Here is a 22,915-nt window from a genome sequence, read left to right as displayed (position 1 = left end):
ACTAATAGATAGAGGAAATGTAAAGCAAAGACAAGAGTATGATTTTAATACACTACAAACAATATTAATACACTTATAAGGTCAAGCATGCTCTCTTTTCTCACGACGAAAAACAATATTTTAGAGAGATGATTGTTTAGTTGGACAAGCTTCTAAATCACAAGAAATTATCTGAAAGCTTTTATTCTTATTAATTGTGATAGTAATAAGAAAATCACTTTTAGTGGGTAGATCTACCTTATATAACCTTCTAATTGTAATCCAATTAACAACCATGTTTGTTTGAATAAGTTGTTGTCATACTATAATTTACATTAAAATTTTATAAATAAGTTAAAGTCTTACCAAATTTGATTTTATAAGACTTATTCAAACAAACTTATTTACAAAATTTTAATGTAGATCATAGATATTACAATTAACTTATTCTAATAAATTATTAATTGAATTATAGATAGAAGGTCATATGAGGTAGAATTACTAAGTACAAATGAATTTTTTTTACTATCACAATTACTAATAAGCATAGAATATTCAATTTAAGTTTGTCTCTAAGGTACATTTTTACAATTTTCATACTTTGCTTTGCCTCCAAAGTCTATATTTTCAGTGAAGTATACTCAGGAAGATAAACATAGGAATAGACTTCAACCCTTCATATTACTGATGTGAAGAAGAGGAACATTAATGCTTAGACAATTTACTGAAGAGGGGTCCTCTCAAAGTGCTAGGCAACTCTTGAGTATTTTAAATTACAATTGTGATCGCAATTGTTGTTACGGTTATGATTATTGTAATTATGGTCATTCGGACGTCGTGATGTGAGTTGTGGTCATTATGATGTAATTTTTTGTAATTAAAGAATATTTTTAAATTTGATGTGGTCCGATGGAATATATAGTAATCCAAACAAAGTTGTTACATGCAATTGAGCTAGAGCGAGATACAACAATATTTTGTGATCTGATATCATACTACAATTACAACTATCATCACAATCATAATATTGTAGTCTCGTTTACGATTTGAAACAAAAGCTGGTGACATATAAGGTTGTTGGGATTTATAAGGTTGTTGGAAGTTTATAAGCTAAAATATAGCTGATAAATTAGAACTATACTGTTTGGTAATACTAGAGGATAAGTTAGGTCATAGGTATAAAATAAATGATTCTCTAACTTAAACATCATAAGCCACCCCAATTATCTTATCAACTATAAACTTATAAGTCACCTCATGCAGTTATAAGCCCTTTTGCCAAAGACAATTAATTAACTTATTTTTTTGGTAAAAAAAGCTATTTGATTGACTTATATCACTTGATGACACAATAAAACACACTCAAATGACTTATGATTGAGTATTGGGCACTAAATAATTATATCTTCAAGTTTTTAGGTAATCAACTTTTTTTAAGTAATAAAATGTTATTTTATCATTTTATGTTTTTAAATTTTTTTTAATTAAGTGACACTTTTTCATTAGATTGGGATAGGAAATTGGGACAAGAATGAATACTGGTGATGGAAATTGGGACGAGGATGAATACTGGTGATGGAAATTAGGACGAGAATGAATACCGGTGATCTTCGATGTTGCATAACCCGTAGAAAAAGCTCTTTGCTGCAAATATGAGGATGTTGTGGTGAATTTATATAAAGATTCAGTATATTTTATTTTCTTTTGATGTAAAATTACAACTCAGTTCAATTTCTTATACAATAGTCCAATGTTTAATATAACACAGAAAGAATGCTTAGAACATGAAACAATCAAAGAATGGATGAGAGTAAAAAATGATGGTGTATCAATTAGTAACTAAGCACCATTTTTGTTACCCCATGGTTTGATGACAGAAACTACAATGATAACAATAATGATAAGAAGTATCATGATTGCAATGCACATCCATTTTCTAGAGTTCCTTTGTAGTTTCTTGGCCTTGTGGAGTGCACTATTGCCTCTTTGCACATGTTCTACTGCACTTGAAACCTAATGCAACAACAGTACAAACCAACTCTTACTACAAATATATGACTTTGGCACACAGTTTTATAACATGGACTAGCAAATACCTGTTATTATTATAAGGGAAAGTTATACTGAACTCACCTGAAGATTTTGCTTAATTACATGCACATGCACACTCAGAAAAAAAAACAAATTATCCTTATAGTTTGAGTAATATTTTTTGGATGAGGATCCTCTCCGGTACTGGATGAGGATTGCGACACATGGCAAAAAAAAGCTTTAATGGCCATATTTTAAGTTTTTTCAATAAAAAATTAAAATATTTTTCTTCTCCTTATATTCTAGTATTGAAGAGGAGTTGAACTCGTTATATAATATTGCACTCATGTCACTCATTTATTATATTTTGATATATTTTGACTACTCCATGTAACTTACACCCTTATTCTCGAGTCCTAGATCTGTCATGCACTCGAATCCCTTAAGAGAGGCTAGTGTAATTCTCATGTGTACCTCTTCATAGTGTAATGATATCTAAACCTTTAGGTGGGTGAGTGAAACATGTGGAATGTAATTAAATTAACCTTAAGATGGGTAAGTGTAATTGAAGGGTTGCCTTATTTCTAAAAAAAATGGTCAAAATACCTGTGTTTCTATGTTGTTGAGCATGTCTCCTTGTGCATCCACTAACACAGCAATATCCATAAATATCTGCCAAGACAAGAAAGTTATCATAGTCCAAACTTGACTTGGATCTCTTTTTCTTCACAGAAATACATTTCCATGAAGAAAAAATACACTCTTTTACATAAGGAACATCATGGTTTGCAAAAAGCATGTTTAGTTTCCCACATGTGTAGTAGCACAGTGATGTTTTATTTGGCTTCCATTTATGGAATCAATTGCCTAGAATGTGAGTTAATTAAGAAATTGAAGAGTATACTTTTCCTAACTTGAACCAGCACAACTATTTTAATGGAAATTCCTTCAGAAGTTATGTAGTGAATTTTTACATCAGGATATTACTAATCCCATGGTCATATAGATAAAGCATAAGGATAATATAATGCTTCCATATATAGGGCTATACTATACATAAACATGAATTTATATGGACAAAATCTAAAAGGAAAAAGGTAAACGTGCAAAAATATTTTTTCCACTAATATTTTCATGTCTCTCTCATCATAGCTACTCCTATAATGCTCATCTTGTGGGTAAGTTTAGAACCAATTTCTCTCCTGTGTATGATGCAAACTGGATACTAACAGAAATGGTAAGTGGATACACAAAATAGTTAAAAAAGAAGAAGAACCACGCCGATAATTTTAATGTTTAAAAACCTACTCAAATTGAAAAGTAAACAATCACTCGACGTCGTCTAGAAATGTCTTCACTATATAAAGTTAATATTTTGTCTCTCTTTGTAAGTATAACACTCAATCACACTCAATTACAACGAAATACAAACTGTCTCTAGTCTCTCAGTAGGAGTACTAGTTTTACAATATGGTGAATATCAACTCTCTCACTTAGTCTCTATGTTGCTTGTTCATCTATTTCTTACAAGTTTCTTTTATATAGTGAATGAGATGAAGATTTTAATATAAAGACATAGTAAATGATTAACTCTTATCATATTTTCAAAATACCTTGACAATGTTATTTCAACTTTCTAAGTTGGACTTCAAATTGGAATTCTAAGACTTTGGAAAGATCATCATTGAATTATTCAATAGATTATCTACTAAGGTTCATTTGTCGTGCTCTCCCATCAATTAGAAAGGTTTTCCATCATATCTAATAAGGAAATTGATTTTCCAACTTCATTGAGCTACATCATACATGTATCACAGTTAAACAAATTGAGCTATATCAAATACCTGGTTTAAATCAAGAAGTTTCCTCTCAACATCTCTAACTGCATCATGTCGCTCTTGAATTTCTGCCAAGGTGTCCATTATCTAAAAAGATAACTCAAATGTATTAGAGGTGTACACTAACAAGATAAAGTTCATCACCACTATTGCCCAAAGGAAATGGAAAGATGGAAATTTTAGACTTTAGATGAATGGCTTTGAATTTCAAGTCAATAAAAACAACAATAACAACCTAGGATTTATCCCACTAGGTGAGGTCGGCTACATGGATAAAACGACACGATAATGCTCTATCATAAATCATGTTCATTGACAAAGTATTGATCTCTAATTCTCTCTTTACCATTTTCCATATGTTTTTCTCGGTTTCCCTCTTCCTCTAGGAATTGAATTACCTTTCATTTGATCTACTCTCGTTACGGTTGAAAGTAAGAGGAGGGAGTGAAAGAGAAAATAAGAGGGAGGAATGAACCTGGCCTCGCCCTTGTTCCTGAATTGCCTTCTTGAAAATTTGCTCACTATCTCCAGTCTCAATTAATCTGTCAATTGTCTGGACATTGTTAAATGATTAGAAGAAAAACTTATAAGACATTTTTTCTTTGTATTGATGAAAATTTGGAGAAGAATAGTACCTCCTCATCAGCTCTTGTGCCAGTTACTGAAAATCATCAAAACCATGGGATACAATTATAACAACATCAAGAAAAGTACATATAATTAGAACCACTACTAAGTAAACTACATAAACCTGTAAAGACACGCCTCTCAACAACCTCGCGATATTCTTGATGGATCGCTTCTCTTAGGGTCTGCAAGGATTTTCAAAATAAGATTAAGCCGAAGAAAAAAACAACAGTAACAATCAAACCTTAATCTCACTAGGTAGAGTCGGCTGCATGGATCAAACAATGCTATAATGCTCTATTATAAATCATATCCATTTGACAAGGTGAAGAACAAGAGACTAAATAAAATTCTGAACTAAAATGAAATCTTAAACCAACCTGAAATTCAGCCATCTTGTCCTTCAGTTTCTTTTTCAAGGAACTGCAAAATAATATAACACAGAAAAATCCATGTGCAAATGAGATTGATCCAACATTAAGCAAAATCCTAGCAGTGTAATCCTAGTTTTAGGAGAATCCTCCGGTCGCCTCACTGAGGTGAAGCTTAGGTACATTTCAGGTTCCAATTTTATTTCTTCGGAATGAGGTAAGGTTAGATGCATGTTTCTCTTCCACTCTTTTTGGCTTCCTGAATTTTTCATATTATCAGTTTGGTTTGTAGGACATACTTTAGGATAGGAACATATTTGTATACTTTAAAATCCGAAGACTCCTCAATCAAATGGAAAAATATTCCAAGTAGTCACTAATTACATGGAAGTTACATTGTAAACTTTGCATTTGTTTTAGGATGAAAGCATTCCTTAGGGTTATAGTTTGTAATCCTAATTCCTCAGGGTTATATTTATGCAGTAACAAAATGTGGAAACAAATGGAAATTTTTGAAAGTAGATAGAATTATATACACTATAATGCAGATACAATAAGAACATCTGATCCATAAAGCTTGTCTAAGGTATGACACTATCATAATGAAAAACTAAAAGATGGATAGTGACTAACATGGTTGTAGCTGTTCTAGACCGATCGACACCTGATCCTTTTCCACACCCAGGCTTCTGTCTATTTGCCAAATTCTACAAACAGAATGCATTAGCAGGACACCATAGCTAAAATTGAGGTTCTAAATAAAACACGGAAAGATATTCTCACCTCTTTGTCCAGTTCTTCAAGTTTGGTCTTTATATGATGCGCAGTTTTCTTAACTTCGTCAACATCTTGCTCCATTCTCTGCTTTATATCTGAAAAGGATGGTAGGATCAAGCATGATCTTGAGTTGTTAACCCACATCAACTATCTTAAAATGCACACTTCTAATAATCACTCGTTAAGAGACAACATGACGCATCGGGCGATGAAACATGGAAAAAGTTTTTGGAAAAAATAAAGAACATTTTTTTACTAACTTTTCATGGAAGGAGCTTTGGTGACAGATTTGGATTCCTCATGGGCTTCCTGCACACAAGGTTTGCATAGAAATGATGAGGACACAATTCAAGTAACTTTAGTTCATAACATAAATCAATAAGCACAATGGGTTTTAAGCAAACAAGTATTATTAAAGTAAGGATCTACTAGTGTCAAGTATTACAACAGAAGCTAATTCGATTTTTTTTATTCCATTTTCAGTATCCTTCTTTCATATGTTATGGATTCTGAGTAAAATGCAGAAACTTTACATGATTAGTTCAATTACAATACAATATATACTTTACCTTGATAAAAATGTCATGTCTCTATTGCCTACTTTTCTATTTATCATATCTTGGTGAGATTAATTTGGGTCCTTGATCCCTTAGGAATGTTCTCATGTGAATTCGTTCTTCGTTCCTCGACTCTTCCTCTTAATTCAAATATTCTCTTTTGGAAAAAACCCCATTTGTAACTGGAAAGCTCCCTTAAAGGTTAAAGCCACTGTCTAGACCATTGTTGTTAACAGGATAAACACCAATGACATACTCCAGAAGCACAAACCTCTGACTGGTATTCTCGGTCATATATGCATAATGTGTTTTAATGTTCATATTCCCAAAGTGAGTCTCGTCTCTTTTTACATTTCTCGGGGACCGAAGAACCTTGGAATATATTGTTTGGGATCTTTGAAAAGTGAGGAATCTGCCTTGTGAACTTACATACTTCTCTCCTTACTGAATTTAGAGGTTTTGGCACACATGAAGATTCCAAAATTTGTGGCAGTACTCTGTTTTTTTCTTCTCTTTGGTGTATTTGGTAGGAAAGGAACTGTACAATTTTCAATGACTCCTTTTATTAGACTTCGTTCAGGTTTGGGTGACTCTCTTGCATCCCATTGGTGCTCTGCACATGGTTTTTTAGTGGTACTTCTTTGGTATAGGCAGAGGGACTAACAATGGTTACACAATTCTCCCATTTACCATGGTACCGAATTCACCATATCACGCATCGGATTCTTCATAAAGAATGTCTCATAAAATTAATGTAAAAAGTGATGAATCTCGTGCCCAATGAACTACGTGCTCATACCCGTAATGTGTACCAGGTAACTATCGGACTTACATGCTTCGTTGGATGGCTCATTCACTGAGTGTATAGGTATTTCCTTTTGTTTTTAGTGAGACTGTCCTATCCTCTTCTAGAATTCTTCTCTCCTCTCATCTAATAATATTTCTTCTATTATAAACAACATTGTGAGATTACTGATGCTAATATATTAGAGATCTTAAGAGTGGTGAAAATAAACTTCATTGATTCACTTTTAAGTGTTACAAAAGCCAACAATCATTAGTCAAATGAATGAAAGTAATACAAATTACCTGTAGCTTGGCCAAAAGCTTATCCAGCTTAGCATATTGTTTATCAAGATCTTGAACCTAAGGGAAGAAAAAGGCATAGGAACATTCAAAATGAGACAGGCACAATGAAAAAACATGAATTTTAAAGCCATCCATAATTGCACAACATGAATTAATTAACCAAAAGGAAGAAACAATGAAAAACAAACTTATCTATGTTTTTTAACAGATGTCAGAAATATAAAGATAATGAACAATGAGCACCTTTTTGAAGAAGAAATCCAAGCCTAGTTCTCCTGAATTTAATGCATATGCTCCTAACTCAACATCTCCACCTCCGTGACCTTGGCCGCGCGATATCTCAAATGATTCCTGAAACAATATCATGAAATTAATAGAAATTGATCATCCCTTAATGCTTCTGTTGCAATGTGCACACCCAAGGTAAATAAACTGCACATAAATTTTACTGCTATTAAGAACCAATACTTTGAGAACATAGTTTGAAGGTCTACATATAACTAAAGCATCCATTGAGCTTAGATGCATCTAAACTTCAAATCATGAAAAATAGAAAGAACATTTTATTTCCCCAACTTTGGTAGGGTCTTACTTCAAGAAGTTTTCAACTAGTAATCAATCTATTAGAAATAAAATTGCTCATGAGCCTCTACCTAACAGTTTTAACTTTTAGGAGAGGAACCAAGGTTGAAATTTCTGCCCATCATGAGAATTATTTATCAAATTTCACAAATTTGTACTTAGAAACTTTGCAGTAAATTACACACAAATATAGCTATAATCAAGTGAAGTATACTCTAAGGTCATGGTAGATTAGAGCTAGAAAAATCAGAAAACATATTCTAGGTAACACAGAGTTGCCAGAAAGTGTTAAAAAACCATTACAATGACAATATCAAATTAAAATAAAACTATGATTCAGTGGTCAGGAAAACATGAAATGTTTCAATCAAAAGTGCCCATGTTACAATCAGAAATGAAGAATAATGTAATTATATAATTTTATTAAAAGCATTTAGGTATTTTGACATTTTGTCTTTAAAAAACCTCAATTTGGGGGAACTATGAAAATAGACACGTGGAAGGTTTTAGAGGGTTTCAAAAACCCTTAAAAACCTTTCTCTTTCTTTCATCCAACTCCCAAATAAGGTAGAAGTTTTTCAAAGTCATCCCTTCCCTTCCCCTCGAAAACCACACTCACAAACATAACCTAACTGCATCACATCCTTTTCTGGTCATAACAATATCAGATGTTAACTACAGGTTTGAGCCTTCATATCATTAAGGACATCTTTTGAGTGATTGTTTTACCATAAAGAACCTGCACTCTAAACCCATATTTGGAATCTTTTTTAGTATAACCAAGGGTATCCTCTTACCCTATGAGCAATGAACTAATCATTTTCACGGTATTTGACTGTTACTAACAAGTGTCGTTCTCAGTAATCGAATTCTTGACTTTCTAGTCAATCTGAAATTCAGTGTGGCCTTACGTCACTAGACCAATGCCTTGTTGGTCTATATTTGGAGTCTGGTTAGCTAGTACACCTTTCTCTTGTAAAGAAGACCCTAGTGGATAACATCTTAAACGCTGCACTTATTATTTGATCTTAGTTTTATATACTTCCAGATTGTTGAGAAGAGAAAATTAAAGCCGATTCAATGCTTAAATCTAGACTAATTAATTTAGTTGACACTATCCATTGCAATGTTAACATGGAGTAAATACTTGATCTAGAATCTAGATTAATGTAATTTTCACTACAGATCACAATATTTATCATTATACTTTTTTCATTTTTCATAAATTCAACAGACAAATAAAATACCAATCATGAAACTATAAACAAAAATACTAATTGCAAGTCCAGAATTAGAACTAATCAACTTAATAAATCTTGGAAAACTATGAAGTGGTAGAAGGTAACTTGGGCATCAACCTTCTAAAATTAGCTAGAAAATGGCGGGAAAATGTGTAATAACTGTATTTCAGCATGAAGCATATAACGACGACAACAACAACAACCACAATCAGTGTTTTTCGACTAGGTAGAATCTGCTGCATGGATTAAAGTCATACCATTCTATTATACATCATGTTTACTAACAAATGAATTCAATCTCAGCATGAATCATATAAAGCTGAAAAATATCTCATAATGTAATGTACATTCTCTTAATCTCATAACTTTCTTAATTTTATTAGCAACAAAAAAGAACACCAATAACAACATACCAAGCCTTAATCTCATTAGTCGATATATTATTTTCCAATGTTTTTTATTAGAAAAAAACTAAACATAAAAAACAAAGGCAGAAAGCCAAACACAACTAAAACATATAATACCAAACACAAAACCCATAAGAAAAAAATAAAATAAAATGTTCATCATAGCCAAAGTTAGATCTAAACAAAACCCAAAAAAGAAAAAGAAAAAAACAATTGAATCAAGAATAGAGAATTGTACATTACCGTTAGAAGATCATTCATTGTGGAAGAAATGTGAGAAATTCAAAAGGGAAATAAATGATAAGGACCTGGTTAACAAGAAACCAGGCCACAGAATTAAAATTCCCAGATAATATAAGAGAATGAACGTTGTTTATGTTCTTTTTAATTCTTTAGATTTGTTTGCTTATGTTATTGATGTTAATATATGTCATAATGCAAAATTTGGAAATTCAATTACAGACGGATACAGATATTAACGTTTTTTTTATGATTCGTTGTAAAGTTTGTTATGTCGTTAACATGATGTGCCTTTGTCATTTATCTATAGTGAAATTGTATAAATTATAATATATTTTCATTTATACACATTACCATACATTATATTGACTAATCCTATAAAATTGTGGGTATAATCTTTTAAATAAAAAAGATATAATGAATGTAATTTAGTTAAACAACAGAGGAGTGTTGATGTAATTTATTCTTAATTACATTATCTAGGACAAATTATTTTTTATTGTAATATTTATGCATTGTTAGTATAAAGATTTATACAAATTCAATATATCATTTTTCATTTATTTATATTATTTTTTCAAGAGTCAATGATAATTAAATATTAATGGTAGATAATATAAGATAATAATAAAACTCATACACTATATAAAATCCATACGTTGTCGGTGCATACAATATTTTCTCTATAATTATTGATACATTTTATAATAAACCAAAAATAATAAAAAAATATTAAATTTTATAGTTGGTGGACTTGAATTCATAGTATATACTATATTTTTTGGAAACATTTTATAGATTAATCAATGTTGTATCATTTCATCTATATGATCATTACCACTATCAGATATATTTGTTTGTAAAATAAGTTATTATTCATAAGTAATTAGAAATTCAACTCAAAGTTAATTTTTCCAATATACTTTATTTTATATTTCCAACACTTGTTTGTAAAATAAGTTGTATCATTTCTTCTATATTATTATTATTATCAGATATATTTGTTTGTAAAATAAGTTATTATTCATAAGTACTTATAAACTCAATATACTTTATTTTATATCACCAATACTTAAGTTAGTCGTTATTAACACTATAAGGCATAGAACCAATAAATGATTTAAATGAAATGATAGTGTATTGATGGTCATTTTATTATCATTACTTTAAGACTTATAGGAGATGATTAAAGATAGGGTAAACAGCTCAAGATCAAATAAAAATCATATTTTATCTAAAAAAATGATAATATTGTAAAAATGTCAAAATTGAGTATTTTTATATTAAAATGTCATTACAAAAAATAATAAAACGTTTGAGTTTATCTTATTATTCAAATATTTATTCTTTAGTGAGATTGGTATATTTTGAAAATATTTAAAGGAGTAATAAAAGGAAAAACTTATTTATTGGTCCAATGAAGATTGAATTTCTGTTTTTCTATTAAGTTATAAGAAATGATCATTGTCATACTTAACAATGTAGTATGTGTTAAAATTAATCTATTCATAATTTCCTAGATGATGAGTGACACACAATATAAATGAAAGTGAATACATAATAAATTTTAAAAAACTTATTTTGATTCGTTAAAAAATGTATCAAAAATTTTAAGGAGATATTAATTAAATAAAGAAAAATAATAATTTCATAACCAAATTCTATATGAAAATTTATAAATGATCAATTTATTCTAGCTAATGTATAATTACTTAAGAGTAAATTATACTCATATTTTTCTTTTCATGTTTTTAAAGATTACACTAATCTTCTATGCAGGTGTGAATCATCAATATCAAGATTTATTATTATTTTGTTTTTTTGTAAAAACAAATTAATATGCGATTGTTTTCGTTTTCTTTCCAACCAACCTTTTTAATTCAATAAACTAATCCTTATAAATTAAAGACATAAATTAAAGTTATGTAAATATACAGATTTTTTTTATATAAAATTTATGATTAGTGATAATGATGTATTTAATTTTAAAGATATAGTAAGAATCTTATATATTATTCATGTATATTATTTTGAAACATGCAATCTTTAACAACACAACTTCATACAAATTTTCTCCTAATGTGATTTTTTTGGTAAAGAGGAAACAAAAAAGCTAAGATATAAGAGAAAGATCTAAGTGAGGATAAGGCCGACAATCAATTGAAAAAGTCTAGATTTAGCACTGAGCAAATGAGTAAGAACCTAGTTTGATCATGAAGTCTGCCACCTTATTAACCTAACTAACAACAAACTTAATCTCCACGACCTAGTCGCCAGACATCCATGTGCATACATTAGAGACAACACTCTTGATGTGGTTAATGTGGATTTGAAATCTCTCAAAGACTAAACACTTTCAAGACAATCACTTTCCACAATAATTTTCTTCAAACCCAAGTTTCAAGCCATTTCTAATCTCCGTTCCATAGGCAACAATTTTGGTAATATAGAAGAACCCTCTCTCCGAAGTTGGCTAAAAACTTTGATAACCACCTCCTATTATGTTGGAACCACTTATACGATTACCATCGACATTGAGTTTGAACATACTAGCCCAATGGCAACAATAATGAATGATGGGTGGGTCAACTTCTATGTCAACATTCGTCCTCACATGGAGCCACTCCCAAAAGTTAGTATAATGAGCAACTAGATTGATATCCCAATGGCAATCTCCAAGAATGGAGTTATTCCTGCATCTCCATGTCCATCAGACACTAACCAAGAAGAGCAACCCATTGTGATGCTTATAATTCTCCAAAATCCAACATTGGAAGGACCGAGTCGCCCAAAAGGATGAAGAAGTCCACCCTAGTTTCGACCATAATAAAGAGGAGTTCGTACAGTCCATGAATATATGCAAAAGATCCTCAACACCTGTTTGACATGTCGTATAAATAGAATTTGTGGTTATATTCCTTTTGTGACGAAGATCATTGGATGGTAAAACCTCATGAAACCCCAACCATAACATCAGTTTCACCATCTCAGGAATTCTTAGATGCCATAGCAACCTCCAAACATAGAATCTTTTATAACTAAATTTAATTAAAATTAAACTTTTAATGTATTGTCAAAAATTTATTAGTTATTTCTATATACATGTGTCTCCATATAAGTCTTTCTCTTATCAACATTTTTCATCACAATTTTCAATTTACATGTATTACATTTCAATATGAAACTATTCTTGGGAACAATAAACATCTAACTTATTAATGCATTGTAACTTTAAACCATTATAATCCAATTTTATTTTAATTATGTTTAAGTAATAAGGAAATAATAAAAATACAAAGAAAAATAGCTTTTAATACTACCTTGGATACCACAAGTAAATAAAAACAAAAAAATCGTAGTAAATAGCCAATGACAAAGAACAAATGGATTAATTAAATTTGAGAAAAAATGTATGCCTTATATTTTGTTACCACATCATCTCTCATTCATATTTAATCATTATTGACTCTTTAAAAAAAGTAATTCAAATTAATGATAAATGATACAGTAATGTATAAAAATCTTTACACTATTGGTGCTTATATTACACTTACTAAATTTTTTACTAAAGATAATCATATCTACCTCCATGAAAAAACATTGTGCTTCTTCCTCTATTGTTAATTCAATTAAAGATAACTAACTTTTATGGATTAAGCTAAAAATGATTAAGGATATATTTTAAAATATATTTTCACTAGTTTATAGAATGGGGACTTGATTACATTATCTTTCTTTTGTATCCTTTTATTCTTAACTAAGCTACAATCGTTCTATTATATATATATATATAGACAAGATCCACTTACTCCATGAGCAAGTTTAAAAAATTTACTTCACATTTTAGTCATTCATTCTAGTAAGTTTAAAAACCCTACTCTATATTTTAGCAATTCACTCTAGAGAAATCCAATGTTATGAATTAGTTAATAAATCTAAACTATTAAATTTCTCTAGAATGAATAACTAAGATATGGAATAAGTTTTTTTAAACTTATTCTTAGAGTAAATGAATCCCCTTATGATTATTTTAGTAAACAACATTAATTATAATTAAAAAAATAACAAAATTCTTAACCCCACACCTAAATTCTCCAAGCTCATCTAATTCATAATTTTTTCTCCTTCTGCAATCATGGAAGTCTTCGTACAAATTCCCAACTATGACATCAAAACCGAGTCATAGCCAAGATTCGGGCAGTGTCACATAGATGAGTTTTCCTTCGTTGTTGCACTAGACGAAGTCGACGATGCTGCAAAACTCAAACCGAGTCATTATCACCTCCAGACCTAGTCAACCTTGACGAATTCAAATAGAGTTGTCGTCTCCATAACCTTTAGATTTGTCGCCTACATAACATTCACGTCCGATACATGTAACAATGAGACCAGATGCATACTGCAAATAGAGTCGTTACTCCAACTATTGTTGCTATGAATTTTTGTCTTTTGTTTTTAATTTTTAGGAATGCAAAAGCATAGAAACTAGATTCACTGGTTTGGCTTGGGGATCTTGAATTGGTTCGTGATTACTTATTCACAATGCTTTTTCTAACCAATACATCTTGATTTATGTTTTGATACTTCAGTCCCAAGTGAGCCACCATTGAAGGTGTCATCTTCCTCATTCTCGGGCTTCAAGTTGTCATAACTCCAACTCTGTAACTCCTACCACATGTGAGATGAAGGTTGATAGCCCTAACAAAAACATAGATATGAGAGAAAGAAAAAGAGTAGGTAGTTGGGAGAAACACATGATGGCAGCAAACAAAAACTAACATAGATAAGAAAGAAAGAGAAAAAGAAACTCTAAAAAGTTTGTTTATTTATGTATTTTAATAAAAGTAAATGAGTTTATTTAATTAATTATTTTTTACTTTTTAAAAATATGATAAGTGTCAATTTAATTAGTAGATCAAAATCTAAACGAGCCAATTTAGTAATTAGACTTGTTTATTTATGTATTTTAATAAAAGTAAATGAGTTTATTTAGTTAATTTTTTTATATGATAAGTGTCCTAGATCAAAATATAAAAAAGTATAGCAAGTAAAGTGTGTCACAGTGTTAACTCACATAGTATACTCTTTAGCATGCGTTTGGTACAAATTAAGTTTATAATTTCAGTTTATAAACAATAAGATTATAAATTGTGAACCTTAGCAGAAAACTGAATATAAACTAATCTATTTTATTTGGGTAAGGTAAAAAATTTATTTTTTACATAGTAAATTACAAAAATGGTATAGGGTTATTTGTTTATGTTATGATTATTTTGTTTGTTTTTACACTATTTAAATATACATTTTTTAATATTTACTATCATATATATTTTTACTATAATTTTTTAAAATTTTTAATATTGCATAACAAAGGTTAAACAATATATTAAAATAAAATACAATATAAGAACCAATATCAATATTAAAAAACAACCTGATACATAAAGAAATAGAAATTGTTAAACTTGAATTACACAATTGACAAAATAAATAATATACAAATGTCAAGTTTCTTACAAAAGTTTTAATAATGTCATCCCTAATTGAATCTCGAACAAGATACATGTACTCATAATATATATTATCCATGTGTTTAGCAAGATCACCATCATCATTGGTAGCATTATCATCAACATTGGTATATCACCATCATGATCATCCATAATGTTAAACTTGGGATCTGAGATACTATTTTGCCTAATAAAATTATGTATTGCCATTGTAGCAATAACTAGTTGGACATGAGTAGAATATTTAAATTTGAGCATGCGACGCAAAATTACAAATCTATTCTTCCGAACACCGAATTTCTTTCTATGGTGTTCCTTAAGCTAGAGTGATGATAGTTGAAGATTTCATTCTGACTTTTAAATCCAGTAGCTCACTTGAATTCAAGAATATGATATCACTCACATTTATATGACCCTAAGTATCTAGGGGGTGTTAGATAACCAACATCTACCAAATAATATTTACCTGACAAACAATTAAAAAATGTGAAGAGAATTAGAACTCAATGATATTAGTTGGATTACAAATAATATTAATTAAAATGAAACTATTGAAGGAAATTAATTATCAAACCATTGGGAAGATGTGGAAATTTTAAGCTTCTATCACATAGTGTTTTATAAAAAATTCTAGCATCATGTGCTCTCCCTTCCCATCCCGCCAATACAAATGTGAAGCACATATCCAATCACACGACCATGACATTCTGACGTATGTACCCCTTTATGCCTATATATTTTGCATGTTTAGTTTGAGGCACTACACAAGGAACTTGAGTTCCATCAATTGCACCAATGCAATTTTTGAAATTCAAATACTTTGGGTTATATTGAATCCATGAACATTATTGAAATACTTTGGGTTATATTAAATGCTCAATAATAATATTTTCTCATTTTGCTGATTTTCTTTCTCCTTTATTAGAGGAATGATCCATTGATGACTTATTTTTCTCTTGAACATTTTTCATCCTATCTTTTCATCAAATTAAAACTTGTTAAAACTTAGACAACTATATACTTCAAAACTAATCAACTCATATTTATAATGAAGATTGAAAAAGATGGAAATTGAAGGAATTTGTGGAAAATAAGTTATGGATCCCTACCCGAGCGAGAGGGTCGCCCAAGCCCAAGTCTGCCTCTCGCCTGAGCGAAAGGTTGGTGCTCAAGTTACAATTCCAAGATTGAAGGCCAAAATCTCAGCGGGTTTTTCGCCCAGGTGACACATGTCGCCCAAGCGAGGCACATCTACTAATTAAAGGAATTTGCGGAAAATAAGCTATGGATCATTGCCCAAGTGAGAGGCACATCTACTAATTGAAGGAATTTGCGGAAAATAAGCTATGGATCCCTGCCCAAGCGAGAGGGTTGCCCAAGCCCAAGTCTGCCTCTCGCCTGAGCGAGAGGCTGACACTCAAGCGACAATTCCAAGATTGAAGGCCAAAATCTCTGTGGGTTTCTCGCCCAGGCGACACCTGTCGCCCAAGCGAGGCATATCTACTAATTAAAACAGTTGCCTTGCTCACTCAAGCGAGAATCTCTAGCTTGAGCGAGAGTCCAAAATGTTGAGAAAATGAAAATGGAAGGTCTTCAAGGATATGCTCTAACAATCCCTACATTCAACGCTTGTATGAAATTTTTAAATCAAAGCAATATGTCACTCAATCCTCGATTGAGAAACAAAACAAAAAAACATTGAGAAATAAAGAAATAGTAAGAAAATAAAATATGATGGGAGAAATAAAGAAACAATGGAGGTGCCAGAATTTCGAAATAAAGAAAGTGAGAAATTAAGAAACACTGAGAAATAGAGAAATCAAAATAATATCACAAAACAAAAAGAGTATTACGAGATATTGATTCTTATATGAAGATGCAAGGATGAGGAGATGGATGTGAGTGAGATTGTTGTTTCATAAGATAATAGAGAGGGAGGAAAATGAGTTGTAGGAAGTTATGAGGAGTTATGGAGGTAGGTGGTGATAGAGAGGAAGCAAAAGGAGAGTTATGAGGAGTAATATAGTTTGTCAGTGACAAAAAGATGGAGGAAAATGAGAGTTATGGAGCTTGTGGTGATGTTGTAAAGAGTTATAGTGTTTGATGGAAGTGGTGAGAGAGATAAAGTTATGATTAGGTAAAATGAGAAGTGAAAAAATTGGAAAAAAAATAAGGTAACAAAAAATAAATCAACGCATGATTTTGGAGCTTATACTTTTTACTTATTTTTTCAAAAAATCTGAGTTTATAATTTCTTTTAATTGCCAAACAATATTTTCAACTTATTTTTCAAAAAAATAAACATAACCTACCCAAAAAAATAAGCTCAACCAAATGTTGTGTACCAATGCTGGTTATATAAGTATGCCACAATAGTATAGTCTACGAAAATAACTTATTTCAAAGCAAAATATTATAAATTTTGAGTAGTTGCCACCTAATGTACTTGCCATGCATAAGCATTGCTCTTCATATACTTGTAATGTATTAAACATTATCCCTCATATACTTGTTGTGTGTGATTGTATATGCATGGCAAACCTGAATCATAACGACAAACATCACATATATGCATCTCTAACATATACAATTATAAAAAATAAAATTCTAAAAATAACTAGATAAAGTGATAAACCAACCACAAACCTATGCACAATAGTTTTTATCACACATGCAAAGTAATTTTTTTTTTGAGAAAAGATACCAAAGTTACAATATAAAAAATCATGGCAATCAATTTAAAAACCATCTTTTAAAAAATATTAAAAAAAATCACCTACCAAAGTATCACACATGCAAAGTTTTTTTAAAATCACCTATTAAAAAAATAATTTAAAATAATTTAAAAATCAATTTTTGCCCATTATTGTAAGACCAGCTCACATTTCAACAAACCAACCATTGAAATCCACTATCAAATATAAGGAAATTGTGTCTAAATATTCATCTTACCTTTCTGCCGATTATTGTAGGACCAGCTCCAAAGGAACTTGTGAATCAACAATTATGATGTGGGGTTTGAATACAAACAAAAAAACAAAAGCATCTTCCACCATTATTAAGTTTATGTGTATGATAATGGAAAGCATATTTGTTGTCCTACAACTTTGTGCAACTCTATGTAATATGATATGTGATTGACCAAAAAATATTTAATAATTATAACTTTCACTTAAATAATTTTTTCAATCAATTAGAATTAATGATGCATAGAATAGTATAAAAAGTGAGACAACGAATATAGTCTCATAATAATACTTGGGCTGAGTCTACTACTATAAAAGCCCATTGAAAAAGACCTTGACATTAATAGGACATCGAACCAATGAGAAAGGAAAATGCTATCAAGAACAAAAGACATCGCCAAAATATCCTTTAGAACAAAAGACATCACCAAAATATCCTTTTTAATCTCATAAATTTTCATCTTATATCAATTTAATTTTTAATTTTGTGCTTAATTTTATTGTATTAAATATTATTATGAGCATAATAATGTTTTTGGTATAACCAATATATTCCTCATTTTATAGTAAGGAAGTCTATTACATGCATGATTATTTCTCCCAACAATCAATCAACGTTGTTAATAGAAATCAAAATCTTAGTCATTTAGTATACATAAGATTTAATAAATCTTAATGTGTGCACTACACTACACTAAGATTATCCTTGGTCGACCTTAAAATTTAAGTTTTAAATTTTAAGATGAGAATAAATTATCTACCCGTAATATAAGATAAACTATTTTTTCCTAACTATTCAAATTAATTTTTTTTTTCAAATTTTAAAAATATTTTTATATAAAATAATTAAATAGAACACAATATTAGTGAGAGGAAAAGATAATTTTATCACATTTACTTGATACTTTATACATAGAAATTTATAAAAGGAAGAAGGTGAGTATTGGCCCTTAACCAACAAGACCGTTCGGGCGTGAGTGGTTGAACCGTCAAAACCTATGGATTCTCCGAAGACCGATTCTCACTCCGAGTTCAGTTCCGACTCGACAGTTAACTCTGTTGCTGACGTCATCTCTCCTCCCAATTCTTCAAACGCCGTTGTTCCCTCTTCTTCCTCTACTTCTCCCGCCGTTTGCCTCCTCCGCTTCGCCGGAGATTCTGCCGGCGGCGCCTTTATGGGTTCTATCTTCGGCTACGGTCTCCCCCCTCTCTCTATCTCTTTATTCAGTTGCGAATGTTAAATTGATGTTAATTAACCCTAATTGTTGTTAACTGAAACTTTTGATGTTAGGGAGTATGAACTGTTTGTGTTTGTGTTTGATGAATATGATTAAGTTAGGTGTCAGAGAAGGTTTCTGGGTAGTAATAATTTGTTTGATGTAATTTCCTTAGTGAAATATGGTGAATAATGTGTTGTTTGTTATGTGAGGATTTAATTGTAATATGCTTGCATGAGATTTTTGGTGATTCTGTTTTGAATGAGTAGAATTTTGTGTAATTTGATTTAGATTCCGTTCTTAAGAACAATATTGAAGGAGGAAAAGAAATGGAGGGTTATGTTTGGAAAGAATTTCATCTTTTAGCCTTTATGGGTTTTGAGTGAAGGTAGAAAGAAGTTAGTGTAATATTATTTATTATTTTATTTATGTAATAATTTCCTGGGAGGATAAGACTCGGCACAACAATTTTGTGACATGGAGGTCGTCATGTTTTGAACTTCGGGAAACAATCTTTTCACTTGTAAGGGTAAGACTGCATAAACCCTCCTCATTCCCCACTGGGTTGAACGTCTGCCTTTTTATGTAATAATTTCCAGGCAAATAACTAGATAATTGCATTTTTGAGCTAATTTTTAACCTTTAATATGGGTATATTCATGTATCTAGTTTGCCTAAAAATGCTGACAGATGATTATATCCTTGAGAAATTTTAACTTGAGTTAAATAGTAAGCCATTTTTTCTGGTCTTGCTCAAGTGTGCATTTAATGTGTGCTTCAGGGTCTGGATTGTTTAAGAAGAAAGGCTTTAAAGGATCCTTTGTAGAAGCTGGGTCTCATGCAAAGGTACATTGGAGTCAGAGATCTCAGTAGTTTTTCTCCTATTGGCTGTGTACTCAATTTATATTTGTGTACATTTCTTACTTTTCAACTAAAGAACATTTTATTGTCTATACCTCACCAGACATTTGCAGTTTTGTCTGGAGTTCATAGTTTGGTTGTATGCATCTTGACGAGACTTAGAGGAAAGAATGATGGTATAAAATCTTTCAAAATAAAATGATACAGCTGCTTCATAATGATTTTTCGCTGATATTGTGATTACTTTTGCACCTGTAGTCATTAATGCTGGGGTGGCTGGATGTTGCACTGGTCTTGCTCTAAGTTTTCCAGGTATCAATTTTCTTTGTCCATTTGATTAATTACCCTTGCTTCGAAGCCCAACAACCACCTTATTGGCTAGAAAGGAAGATAATGATATGATAGAGCATGGTATTAACTATGAAAAATGCTTGGAATTCCTGGGGACTAAAAGCTCAAATTTCAGTGATAGCAAACAGAAAATGTAGAAACAGAATTAACAGTAGAAGAAGAAATATAAAAAACAAGATGCTATTCCTTCACAATGGTCCAAGCCACCCCATACTAGCAAAAACATATGATTAAATCACCCCCCATTTATTCTCATGTTCATTTCCGTAGCTTCCTAACTCCTAAGGATATGTTTCGAGTTGACTTTTGTAGGATAAGGAAGGGAAAGGGAAGGCTTGAGAACCATCTCATAAGTGTATTTCATGGCTCCCAAACCTTTCCCTTCTATTACCCTCCAAAACAAACTCGCTAGCAGAAGGTAAGTTCTCATTGGTAATTGCTTTCTTCTTTTATTCTTTCCACTCACTACCTATAAAATGCTCCTGACAGGCTACAGGCTACAGCCCCTCTTTCTCTCAACTCCACTTCCTGTTTATTTTCCACCCCCCTCTTCACGCTTTCTCTCTCGACATATTTAAATTTCACATTTAGCAATTTCTGTTTGTTTTTTATTGTCACTCATCTCCTCTAGGATTCTCCAGGTGCACCACAAGCTCTTCTGCAGAACTGTCTTACTTTTGGGGCATTTTCTTTAATCGTTGAAGGGCTAAACAAGCCACAGCCAGCACTTGCTCATTCCGTTTTCAGGAAAGCAAGTATGGAGAACAATGCATGTCCTCCCTTGGCAATTCCCCTTCAACTCCCTCTTCCGGATGAAATGAAAGGAGCCTTCTCCTTTTTTTACGAGTCTTTGAAAAATCGCAGCAAGGGAACTTTTCCTACATCTCATTGAGAAACTAGGGTGTGATGTTTTTCTTGCATTATGTAGAGATAGGGAACTTTTGCCTTTATTTTACCTTGTTTTTCAAAACTTCTTTTTGATGTACTTAGCACATTAGGGGCGGCAAAACATTGTACCAAAGACATGGCTTGCTTACATGCTGACTGAGTTTCAAATCTGACATCTTTGTTCTGTCATTTTCTTTATTGGTGATTTGTTTGAAGGCCAAACCTGTAATAATAGATTGAGCATGTTTCATGAATATGTCAACCTAAATGGATTAGTATTACTTGCAGCAATTCGAGTTTGAAAGACACCCTTCATAAAATTGGGTTTTGTTCTCGAAGATCTGCAAATTAATCGAAACATCGTTTCTATAAAATTATGAAATTATAGTTAACAGCTAAGCTTCATATTTGCTTTTCGTGTTCTTCTCCCTTCTGGGCCCGTTGAAGTAAAACTTGCAGCCATTGTGCTGATTATGATGAGTACTTGTTTTGCACTATTATGATGTCCTCACGGTTAGAGGCGATGTTGTTACGGTCGTGGTGTTCTATTGCGGCACCAGTGATTTTGTTGGGATAATGTCATCACTGTCAATGGAGGTTTGGTGGACCAGGTAAGGTATGAGTTGGGGTTTGGGTAGAGATTAGAGAAGGGACAGAGTGGATGAAGAATTTATAATGGAGGTTTCATAACATGCTAGTTCATACATCACATACAAATCCAATCAAAGCATATGGCTATAATTACTTGTACATCAATGTTATGCAAAGCTGCTTGGTGAATCTGAATTTTCAAGCACCAAAATTCTATTACCTGCCAATTCAGAGCAAAATATGATTATAGGACATTAGGAAACTTCAATTTTTATAATGAATGAATTCTCATACAATATCTTTGGATCTAACATTACTTTCAAGTTTTGGTGACACTATTGATACTCTATTCAAATTCCTCATTTACCACTTATAATTACAACAATAACAATCAAACATTTATCCCACTAGGTGGAATCGGCTACATAGATGTTCATCTACAAAATATTGATCTCTCATCTAAGTATTTCTTAATCATTCTACCTATGATTATTCTTGGTCTCCATTCTGAAATTGAAATAGGTTTTTTTTGATTTCCTCTCCCTACCCCATTTATTAATCATAATTTTATAAAGTAAAATAAAAAACTGAAAATATTAGTGGTTAGGTAAGACTCTAAGAGTGTGAATAGACAATTTCCAATTAGTCTCACCTTATAACTAAAAACAAACTTAACATTAAACAAAGAAAACATGTATAGAATAAAAATGGATCTAAAGTCATAAAAATTACTTAGAATTAGATAAAGCCTGAATGCTTAATTGCATGCAGTGAACATTACCACATCCCTCC

General features: G+C 31.2%; 2 protein-coding genes across 2 annotated transcripts; one reads left to right on the top strand and one right to left on the bottom strand.

The window, feature by feature from the left end:
* LOC109347465 (syntaxin-132-like) lies at positions 1,657-9,898 on the bottom strand. Its single transcript, XM_019587337.1, has 13 exons — positions 9,743-9,898; positions 7,513-7,620; positions 7,270-7,326; positions 5,884-5,932; positions 5,630-5,718; positions 5,480-5,553; positions 4,856-4,898; positions 4,600-4,660; positions 4,484-4,509; positions 4,324-4,401; positions 3,855-3,935; positions 2,617-2,682; positions 1,657-1,992 (listed from the first exon to the last, which is right to left on the bottom strand). Exons 1-13 carry the CDS (start codon positions 9,758-9,760, stop codon positions 1,819-1,821), a joined length of 924 nt encoding a protein of 307 aa, XP_019442882.1. The 5' UTR covers positions 9,761-9,898; the 3' UTR covers positions 1,657-1,818.
* On the top strand, positions 19,143-21,813 carry LOC109347464 (mitochondrial import inner membrane translocase subunit TIM22-2-like). Its single transcript, XM_019587335.1, has 5 exons — positions 19,143-19,412; positions 20,214-20,278; positions 20,397-20,469; positions 20,552-20,605; positions 21,286-21,813. The coding sequence occupies exons 1-5, from the start codon at positions 19,214-19,216 to the stop codon at positions 21,534-21,536; spliced, it is 642 nt and encodes a 213-aa protein (XP_019442880.1). The 5' UTR covers positions 19,143-19,213; the 3' UTR covers positions 21,537-21,813.

The sequence above is a fragment of the Lupinus angustifolius genome, chromosome LG05 (assembly GCF_001865875.1).
Source record: "Lupinus angustifolius cultivar Tanjil chromosome LG05, LupAngTanjil_v1.0, whole genome shotgun sequence".
Classification (NCBI taxonomy): domain Eukaryota; kingdom Viridiplantae; phylum Streptophyta; class Magnoliopsida; order Fabales; family Fabaceae; genus Lupinus; species Lupinus angustifolius.
This window is presented reverse-complemented; position numbering and strand designations above follow the sequence as displayed.

Excerpts from the sequence above, each read along its gene's own strand:
- LOC109347465 (XM_019587337.1), bottom strand. Across the intron at positions 7,327-7,512 it reads TGGATTTCTTCTTCAAAAAG|GTTCAAGATCTTGATAAACA; the intron begins GTGCTCATTGTT and ends TTCTTCCCTTAG. Across the intron at positions 2,683-3,854 it reads AACTTCTTGATTTAAACCAG|ATATTTATGGATATTGCTGT; the intron begins GTATTTGATATA and ends TTGTCTTGGCAG.
- LOC109347464 (XM_019587335.1), top strand. The coding sequence starts at position 19,214 with ATGGATTCTCCGAAGACCGATTCTCACTCCGAGTTCAGTTCCGACTCG. Across the intron at positions 20,279-20,396 it reads AAGCTGGGTCTCATGCAAAG|ACATTTGCAGTTTTGTCTGG; the intron begins GTACATTGGAGT and ends ATACCTCACCAG. Across the intron at positions 20,470-20,551 it reads ACTTAGAGGAAAGAATGATG|TCATTAATGCTGGGGTGGCT; the intron begins GTATAAAATCTT and ends TTGCACCTGTAG.